The 10387-nt window shown below is 33.7% G+C and overlaps 1 protein-coding gene across 7 annotated transcripts; it reads left to right on the top strand.

Annotated features, from left to right (window-relative positions):
• Positions 1-849: 849 nt before the first annotated feature.
• LOC110826936 (mitochondrial 2-oxodicarboxylate carrier) lies at positions 850-10074 on the top strand. 7 transcript variants are annotated; one of them, XM_022058079.2, is made up of 8 exons: positions 850-1036; positions 2771-2897; positions 3824-4035; positions 4974-5036; positions 5126-5278; positions 5570-5689; positions 6935-7116; positions 7354-10074. In XM_022058079.2, exons 2-8 carry the CDS (start codon positions 2834-2836, stop codon positions 7472-7474), a joined length of 915 nt encoding a protein of 304 aa, XP_021913771.2. In that variant the 5' UTR covers positions 850-1036; positions 2771-2833; the 3' UTR covers positions 7475-10074. The 7 variants fall into 7 exon arrangements, with proteins under 7 accessions (XP_021913771.2, XP_087205712.1, XP_021913768.2 ...); XM_022058076.2 differs by lacking the exon at positions 850-1036 and adding an exon at positions 1143-1360; XM_022058078.2 differs by lacking the exon at positions 850-1036 and adding an exon at positions 1380-1542.
• The last annotated feature ends 313 nt before the right edge of the window (positions 10075-10387 follow it).

Below are 10387 nucleotides of genomic sequence, written 5' to 3'. Positions count from 1 at the left end.
GAATCACCCATGTGTACTTCGGCCAATAAGGAAGTTAGGAAGTTTGCCATAACCACCGCTATTGGGTGCTAAATATTAGTTGCTAGAGATCTTCAAAAAGCTTGTTCACAGTATTGCAGTTTACTAATTGAGCAGTGGTGAAGCAGTTGAGATTAGTTTACACGAATGAGAAAAGTGGAAACAAGTGCCAGTTCCCATCTATGTCAGTATATTAATGATTCCAAGATGCGTTCACTTCAGATGGTGAAGTTCAAGTGGCAGCAAGCGTATTGCTGCAGATGTCCACTTAAAATATCAGATAGGCAGTCTTTAATTGTGAGTCTTCTGCCACAAGTACTTCAGAACCTACCATATTTGCCATTTTGTGGCATCTATGCAAAGCATTTGTGTCCACAGATATAACACTTTAAAATAAAAATTAGGAAAGTTAGGAATTCCCTTTTAAAGTATAAATAAACATCTTCCAAAATAAGTAAACATTAAATAAAAACTGTCTACCAAAGTGCTATGAAAGAATATTGAGTGAAAAACAAAATATTTGGGGTTTCATTGACAAAATGTCTGATGAAAGTAGAAGGTAGGTTTCAAATGTTAAAGTCCAGGGGCTGGAGAAAATAGCATCCTGAAGAGCTCTCTATTTGTACCAAATATGATGATAAACTCAAGGAGGATGAGATGAATGGGTCATATTTTGGACATGTGGGTGATGGAAAAATACATAACAATACTTTGGATGGAAAGACTCAAGGTGAGAGACCACTTGGGAGAATACTACAAAAATAAATCTTAGAGAAATGGGTTGTGAATAAGACCAAGCATTTGACTGCCTGAACATGCTATCAGCTTCACAAGGACTTTGCTGATGTGCTGTGAGGGAGATTGTGAGAAGTTAGGAAATTTATTGGCATATGTCATGTCATAAGTCATGATTAGTACCTGATGATAGAATGCAGTATTGACTACCAGTTAGTTTCAACTGTGAAAACATACACATATTTATGAATAAATTGTATTAAACAGCTTTGCATTAAAGCAGGTAAGAAATAATGCTTTACGAAAGTACGCAATATTATGTGAGTTATTACATCTATAGTACTGAATTATTTTTTACTTCAATTGTTCAATCGCCTCTCCGTATTTAGTGCGTCTAATGGAAGGAGAAACATTAATTGGATTTTGTAGCTGTAAAGCACACTTCCGAATTCCAGCCGTGTGGGAAATTTCGTCTGCTGTTAGGATTTTGCTATGTCCACAGTGCAGACAGCATGAATAATTCGCTATGAGTCATTACTGTTTATTAGGTTAAATATAATTTTCGTCTTAAAGGCCATTAATGTATGTCTTCTTTACAAGGCTTGTGGTGAGCATGATCACGGTATTAATTTTTGTGTGCATTAGGCAGACTGCATTTGATGAAATGAGAAACAGAAGTCGTGTGTGTATTTATAATTCCAACTCATTTGTGAGCATGTAAAAAATGCTTAGTCAGTGGTGATATTAAAGTGATAGTGTCCAAAAATTGATACTGGTGCACGTTTACATGTATGTTTTTCATGTAGGTTTCATAGGCACATAGATAGCAATTCCAATTTCTTGCCAGTAACTTTGAACTTTCTTGTATACTAAAATTACAAGTGATTAAAAAATCTAATTTTACAGTGGTTGTATAAACAACAAAATTATTCTATTAATATATACTCTGAATATGTTTCATTGTTTTACGTGTGATTTTCAGATGAATTGTGCCTAATTTATAATAACTAAAATCTTGCACACTCAAAATTACGAGAATTTGGTGGCATGTATGTGGGTAGAGCACTTACGAGGTACAGTCAGGAGTACTATAAACGATGTCATGAACGTTACAGCCCTTAATTTTTAGTCACATGGTGGGAGGAGAATGCTTTTTCTTCATTTGGAATAATGCTGATTTACGAAAAATAAGAGGTAGAATATTTTCCCAAAGTAAAACGTGAAACTCATTGCTATAAGTGTGTTATTTTGTGTTTCGAGTTTTAAGATTTCCCATTTGTCGAATGTGCATGCTTTAATGTTGTCAAATTGAATGTGCACATGTTGTAATTTATATTACCATATTATTTGCAACACTTCTTCAGTAATACATTTTGATGAGAGATCTGACATGTAGTCTTATCCATGGCGGAGCTGTTATTTGTATATTAAGCAATACAATGTCAGATGCCCAGTAGTATGGAACCTGTGATAAATTTCAACAGTCAAACGAAAGAGACAAATTGAATTTGGATCTTCATGTGTGATGTGTTTTTACTGCCATCTTTATTATATATATGGTAAAGGAAGAGACATTTTGGGTCCAAGTTAACCCAACTGAACTTAATTTTATTTGGAGAAATATTTACATGTAATTGAAAAATATGGAATGAACCAGAACACTGATGTCAGTGTTCGAACTAATGCTACCATCAGTCAATCACAAGATCAGTCTCATGACTTTATTGCAAAACTTTGTATGTTTTGTATGTAAACAAATTTTAAGATGTAACTAGTCTTTTGTAGTAATGAATGTATGACATGAATGTATATTTTAGTGGGTAGTAAAAACTAATCACAAGAATAATGCTGAAGAACTATTTTGTTTAAATTTAAAACTCTAATATTCTCCTTCTCTTATGTCTCTTAAGGCCTTTTTATAAATAAATGTACGCTTGTTCATACCCTTTTCATTTTGCATGTATTTATTTTTAATTTGCAAATTTTATTTTGTGTAACTGGAGAAATTGTATTACAGCTGACACCTTACATTTACGAAGGAATGGTTATTTGATCACACTTCATACGAAGTGCAGAAATAATGTCAGAGGGAAGGAAGTTCTTGAAACAAGCTGCAATGCAGGTTGGAGCAGGTGGCTCAGCAGGTAGGGATAAGGAACAAATTTTATATTTTAATCTTTTTAAGATGTCTTCAAACATCTCTTCTTCCTGAAGATTTCTGTCTTCTGGGTTGTTGCGCTGTATAGACTGGTCGATGTTAACCAACGTTTCAGAGGTCATACTGCCTCTGTCATCAGAGCGATGACGGAGGCAGTATGACCTCTGAAATGTTGGTTAACATCGACCAGTCTACACAGCGCAACAACCCAGAAGACAGAAATCTTCATACTCACTGCTGTGAAAACCTCAAATCTTACATCCCTTCTTCCTTTTCAGTTTCTCATGATGTTCTTTGTTTATACTTTGCAACATCTTTCATGGCCTGTTGTTCCCATTTTGATATCTATCTCATTCTTGGGTGTTTACCTTGTGATAGATTTGATATATAGTTTAAAATTTTAGTTCTTATGCAGTATATTGATCAAAGTTTACAAATCCTTCCGGGTACAAATGTGTTTTAAGAATCTTGGCATAATGTTAATATAATTAATTAAATACTGTAACAAACCATTAGAGGTTAATTATAGAACTCATATGTCATTAACAATGAGAGCATTAAATTAGGCCATGCAGTGGAACTGATGATAGTTATAAAAAAAGCTCTCATTTTATAAGAATTGTTCAAATTTGATGTTCAGTTTTGTTGCTACACCTTTTTACTAACTCCTATGGACATTATATTGTAGTATGACATTGTACATACTTGTAAGTACAGTTAATGTGTTGAGGAGGAAAATATGAAATGCCCGCAAATATTACACCAATTCATATAATCGTTTATGAAAAGTTATTAAGATTCCAGGTCAAATTTGAATATCTCAACAAAATATAGCAAGATGAGATGCATCTAGTCAGTAAAATGTTGTAAGGTACATGATGTATTAATATGGATTTTGTTAATAAATTTCAGGTTTTGTGGAAGTTTGCATTATGCATCCCCTTGACCTGGTGAAGACAAGATTTCAAATCCAAAGTAACAAAGTCCTTGCCCCAGAAGATCCCACCTACTACACAGGCATTGTTGACTGCATGAAGAAAATGTATCAAAATGAGGGATTTTTTGCATTCTGGAAGGGTGTGTTACCTCCTATTTTAGTTGAGACTCCAAAACGGGCAGTTAAAGTAAGTGAAACTAGGAGACGTATCATCTGAGAGTGTACTAAGGAAGAAATGGGCATTTGATAATCTGCTTAGATTACAAATATTAACTAATAATCCTGTGATAATAGAGGTTTTATAAGAGAAGGGTGTTTTCTGTTAGAGCAGTATGAAAGAAATGACTGCTCTAAAGATTACATATGAGAAGTACATTTGGAGAAGAACAGTTAGTTTTAGAGGGAGCAGGTTAGCATTTGATTCATTTCTCTCAGTGAGGCAGATATATAAGAGATGGGAATTAAAACATTGTGGTCATAGATGGCAAGAAACCTGAAAGTTTTCAAACATTAGACAGTTTAAACATGTAAGTTTTTTGTCACTTATTTTGTTAATGTGCTAATGGATAAGACAGTAAGGTGAGCAGCAGAGGTGTAAGTGAATGCAATACCATAGATTATGGTGTATGTAGATAGCGTAGTTATATGGAAACCAGAGGAAAGCACATTAAGATATAAATTTCAGAAGGTTTGTACAGCGTGTAAATATGTTGGATTAAATGTTGTTTCAGGCACATATATGTGTAGTTATGAAAATTGTCTTTAAGACAGGGTGAAATGGAAATTGACAGCAAAAAATGTTAGAGAAGAAATTGCAGACAGAATATGTTAAGGAGGAAATGAGTATATCAAAAGAATGTGTTGTTAGGCAGTGGAGGTATGTATTTCTTTAAGATAATTTTAATGAAGTTATCCTCCCATTTAGGCCTAGGTCTCCCAATTGGTCTCTTCCCTCCAGGTTTTCCAAATAAAATTTTGCCAGTTTTTTGCATTTCTCATCCTTCCCATGTATGCTATATGCTCAGTCCATCTCATCATCTATTGTTTCATCATACACATAATATTTGGTGAAGAGTACAAATTATGGTCAATGTATAAAATTGAATTTGTTTGATTTCATTGCAGTTTTTTACATTTGAGCAGTACAAAAAGTTCTTCTTGTTTGGTTCGTCTTCTCCAACACCTCTGGTATGTTTCCATTTCTGTTGTTATTACATTCATTTGACTTGTATGTGGAAGAAATCTCATCTTGAGTGCACAGTCTGATTTGTTTGCAGACTTTTTCACTGGCAGGTTTGGGTGCAGGTGTGACAGAGGCAGTCCTTGTGAACCCATTTGAAGTAGTGAAAGTCTCATTGCAAGCCAATCGTTCTCATCTGAGAGAGGTCCCCAGTACATGGACAGTCACAAAGCGAATTGTGTCCACTCAGGTACGAGTAAGCATATGAAAAATGTCTTCTTGAATCTATGCTTTCTGTCCAAGAAAAGTGTATGAATATTTAACCTTTCAACAAATATTGCCATCTTAAACTGAATGTCATCTAACATGAAGATGGTGTCTTCTGAGTTGTTTTGCAGTGTAGTCTGATGAAGGCAAGGCGCTTATCTGAAATGTCTGTAAACTTACACCAGATGACATGATGCAACAACCCAGAACACAGTCATCTTTGTGCTTGCTGCTGTGAGAACCTGAAATCTTACCGTCAACTAACATGTTGCAGGGTATTGGCCTCCGGGGCCTCAACAAGGGTGTGACTGCTACAATTGCAAGAAATGGAGTGTTCAATATGGTTTACTTTGGATTCTACCATTCGGTGAAAGGATATCTGCCAGAATATGAGGTGTGTATTATGTAGTTTGAATTCTCACAAGCTTGCCCATTCATGCAATGACTAATGCTGTATGTTATTAGTGTGTTTAAAATTCGGGTTAGAATCCATCGTGTGGAAAGTAAATTGTGTTATCAATACACAATCTGTGACCAGACTGTTGCATGTATTAGCAGTAGTTACATGAACTTATACATAGTCCGACTACTCCTGTGAGCCACTTTCTCGTCTTGTGGCACAGGACAGCTGTTGTGTTTGATGGACTCTTCATCCTTCCTGTTGTTCTGCATTGTAAAAATATTTTTATTTGTAATTTTATTACTCTTTAGCAAAATCTTGGTGTTCTGAATAAATTATTTTAATTAATTTAGTAATACATCAACAAAAATATAGTTATTAGGCATGCATGTAATGTATCCATGCTGTCTGATATGTAATGCCATCAGTTGAATTATTTGAGCAAATGCAAACATTTCCATATTTTTTATATATCTTAACATTTCCATGTATGTTAACTTTTATTTTCATAATTTTGTATGTGCTGTGCTTATATTAGGAAATTGTTGTTCCTTTGATGGGACTGGTGTTATGAATTCCAAACTATATATGTCATTTGCTGAAGCATGCTGGTAATGGTTGAAGGTCTTTTCTGTTTACATCACATATAACTGATATTTAGAATTGTACTACTAAGTCAGAATGCTAATATAATGTGTTTATATATCAGATACAAGCTACATTCCAGATGAAAGGTTAACTCTGTTTGCAAGCAAATAATTTGTAAGTCTGTCACTTTGTTTGGTTTTTTACTTGTATTGGAGTATATGTATAGAATTACAACTGATTTTGAATCTGTATAACTGTTTCTTCATAACATAAATTCTGTGGCATAGCCTTTATCTAGGTTGCTAGGCAATGGCATATTTAAATTTATGGTTTGTGAAAGTTTACAATATTATTTAATCAGTTAGTGTAGTGTCATGGAATTTATTACACAAGACTTGTTTTGGTGGTCTAAACTCCACAAAAGCAGGACTATATCATTATAGTTGTGTGAAGTGGGTTGTCAGAATATCAGCTTGCTTTTATTTAATGTGTGTGTGTGTGTGTGCTAATTAAAATTTCTCACAAACAAAAATACCTCTAATAGTATGTTTAGTATGTATTTGGTGTCATAGATGTACAGATATGTTTGATATTGAAATAAGATGGAGATTATATTCTAAAAGTATGCATCTTGTACTTTTTTGTTTACAGGATCCTGTGCAAGAATTTTTCCGTAAGGTTGGCATTGGTTTTGTATCAGGAACTTTGGCATCTTGTGTCAATATCCCATTTGATGTTGCAAAAAGTCGGATTCAAGGACCACAACCAGTTGCGGGAGAAATTAAGTACAGGACTACTTTGGGCTCAATGGCTATTGTGTACAGAGAAGAAGGGTCAGTTTTATTGCCACTCTGCATTTATTCTTAAGAGTTCTTTCCAGCCTCTTCACTGCTAGTCTGTTGCAGCAGACAAGAAGATGACAAACTTTGAACTGAAATGTAGCAAGCATTCCCCATGTTTAGTCTGCTCTCAATTTCTTAATGCATGTGATTTTGATTTGCTGCTATCATTTGCAAATATTTTAACTTTTTCTGTCCTGTTTATAACTCTGCATTATTTTAATGTTTCAGATGGCGTGCTCTCTATAAAGGTCTCCTACCCAAAGTCTTACGTCTTGGTCCAGGTGGTGCAATCATGTTAGTAGTGTATGATTATGTGTACCACTATCTGACTTTAAGATTTCCAGACTAGATACATTGTGTCTTCATTTAACCCTCACTTGATGTGGTTTAATGGCTGCAGGAATCAACACAATATTCATGTATTGATCATGCCTTCAAGTGCCTGTAATGTAGATGTAGATCTTGCAGATTTTATTCTTTTGTATAGAACGTACCTGTTTTATTCAGTACATATACTGCATAACTTTATATGTTTTATAATAATATTGTAGAAGATTCAATTTGAAGAGGGTTACATATAGGGACAGAACAGAGATTTCCAACCTTTTCCAAAATTATGGTATTTAACTTCAGCTCACTTTTTTGTTATTCGGGAAGTTTCTTGCCGGTGTATTTTTGTAAGCTACATGACAAATAAGTAGCATTAAATTATTTACTTTTTAGTTTTATTATTCAGTTGTATTTGGACTTTTCGTGCATTTTAAATTTTGGTAGAACTGGTGTTTGTTTAAAAACAAATTTCACGAGCATGACTGAAAGTGATAGCCTCTAGATTAGGAATCAGGTTGGAACACTTGCTTGATGTTCTACCATTTATAGTTAAAAAACAATTACTGTAATTTCAGAAGTAAAGGAAATCGCAACAGAATACATAGACTAACGTAATAGTCCAGAGACAGAAATGTTTTTTCCTACTTGTTAAGCGTTCCTCCTTGCTGACTCCAGTGGCAGAATCTATCTGTATCTACTTCTCATTTCTAAGTAATGAGATGTCTGTGTCCTTTATTAACAAAATTTAATGTAGTATAGAAATAATTACTAAAAATGTCCACATTTAGCTGAAACAATAATTTATAAAGTAAGCGCAAGGTTGAAACTTTGAGATACAGAGTTTGTAATATTGCAGATACCATATGTTTTTCTTTCTCTTGGGATTAATTCAATTCCCAAAGCCATTGATTATAAGACATATTATTCATATGTATAATTTCAAAAGAAAATATTGTATATGACTGTTTAATTTTAACTTCTTAACCTTTAGTTTGACTATAAATCAACTTATGAAGAACATGGTTACACCTTTAAATGGACAAGTGACACTAGTATCAAAAAGAAATGCAAAGTCATTAGGCTTAGAAATTGTATTGCTTAATATTAATATTCAGCGTAGAAGGGCTTAGAATTGAATGGGACACGTCAGATTCTGGTCTATGCTTCTTATGTTTATTTATTGGATGAAAACTTGAATACCGTGAAGGAAAGTGTTGGATGTTCTATTAGATAATATTGAAGTAGTTGGTTTAGAAGTAAACGCAGATAAAATTAAGTAAACCCTATGTTCATATCTCAATAGACTGCAGGAAAATATTGTTATAGCTAATAAATGCTTTGAAAATGTGACATAAAGTTCAAATATCTGGGAACAATTGTAACAGATAAAAATTACATTCATTGTTTTGTATTGCTGTGAAGCTTGGTCTGTTTCGTTAAGGGAAGAACACAGATCAAAGGTGTTTGAGAACGGTGATGGAGAGTATTTGATTCTGAAAGGGATTAAGTGACAAGATGCTGGAGGCATAGTAAGGTGCTCCATAATTTTTGCTCTTCAGCAAATATGATAAGTACCTTTAAATGAAGGAGATGAGATGGGCAGGACTTGTAGCATGCATGAAGGCAATAAGAAATGCATGTAAAATTTTGTTTGGAATTCCTGCGGGAAAGTGACTATTAAGAAGACCTAGGCATAGATTTGAGGATAATATTAAAATGGATCTTAAGGAATTAGGTTGTGGACTGAATTTGTCTGACTTGGGATAGGGACAAGTGGCTCATTCTTGTGAACGTGGTAATGGTAATGAGCCTTCATGTTCAATAAATTAAAGGGAATTTCTTGAGTAGCTGGGTGACCCAGGTTCTGAAGAAGGGTTGTACAGTCTGTTAAGGGCCGTGGCCCGTTGAACCCTACTGTAAAAGGAACTCTGCCATGTCTTATTTGTCAGTGTGTTACAAGTACCTGAAAAAGTAGAATGAGTTAGTCATGGGGCATCTCTGTGACCTTTTAATGAGCCCATAAGTTAACTTTGGTTTTAATACGTTACGTATGGGAAAGTGCAATAATTAAAGAGAAGTGTCGCATGTTTCTCAGTTAAGGTAGTGTGTTTGGTTAATGTACAGACGAATAAAATGGAATGAAGTTCCGAAGTATTTATCGTGTTTAAGAAAATCTTAAAATAATAATATATATCAATTAAAAGAAACAGGTATTTATAAAAAGGTGTCAGTAACCTATTTGTATATTAATTTCAGTGCAGCAAATTATATTATGTTATTGTTATTCTTTATTGTACAAATAAAATATTTAGCTAACCCAGAACATATTTTCACACAGAAATGTTAATACAGTGAACATAAAAGTAACATTTATTGTATTAAAAAAATTGTTTATGCTCCTCTGTCTTGTATATCGTCATCTGGGGTGTGTTGCCATGTGGTCATGTAGGTAGTTACCGATACATAAAAGGAATGAATTGTGCTTTTACCCTGAAGATGGAGGTGATATTAGGAAAGTGAATTTTGTATATCAGTGTATTTATACAATGTTAAGATTTAATACAATTAATTATTGTGCTAGTTTATGGTGCAAATAAAAGCTGCATCTCCTAAGTGAAATGTTTATTTTTGTTATATATATATATATATATATATATATATATGGATGTTTATGATTCCCACGTGCAAGTTTAATATACAAGTAAATTATAGTGAAAATATTTTCTTATAGTGATATGAGTTTATTATATGTGACTGAGTAAACATTTGTCACTTGGATTAAGAATGAAATCCAAGACTGCTACTTCATGACTAAGAAATTTGATAGAAGTTTGAAGGTTTTTGGTAATGGTACATCTTATTTTGTTTTGGGGGGTGGGGGGAGTAACATTTCATTTCAGAAGTTGGTTGTACTTCTATCTTCAGGTATGAA

Source organism: Zootermopsis nevadensis, unplaced genomic scaffold (genome assembly GCF_977971745.1).
Source record: "Zootermopsis nevadensis isolate Lab colony 2312 unplaced genomic scaffold, Znev_1.0 Znev_ptg000016l, whole genome shotgun sequence".
In the NCBI taxonomy this organism is placed as follows: Eukaryota; Metazoa; Arthropoda; class Insecta; order Blattodea; family Termopsidae; genus Zootermopsis; species Zootermopsis nevadensis.
The sequence above is the reverse complement of the archived record's forward strand: the minus strand, read 5'-3'. Positions and strand labels throughout refer to the sequence as shown.

Excerpts from the sequence above, each read along its gene's own strand:
- LOC110826936 (XM_022058079.2), top strand. The coding sequence starts at position 2,834 with ATGTCAGAGGGAAGGAAGTTCTTGAAACAAGCTGCAATGCAGGTTGGA. Across the intron at positions 4,036-4,973 it reads CTCCAAAACGGGCAGTTAAA|TTTTTTACATTTGAGCAGTA; the intron begins GTAAGTGAAACT and ends ATTTCATTGCAG. Across the intron at positions 5,037-5,125 it reads CGTCTTCTCCAACACCTCTG|ACTTTTTCACTGGCAGGTTT; the intron begins GTATGTTTCCAT and ends ATTTGTTTGCAG.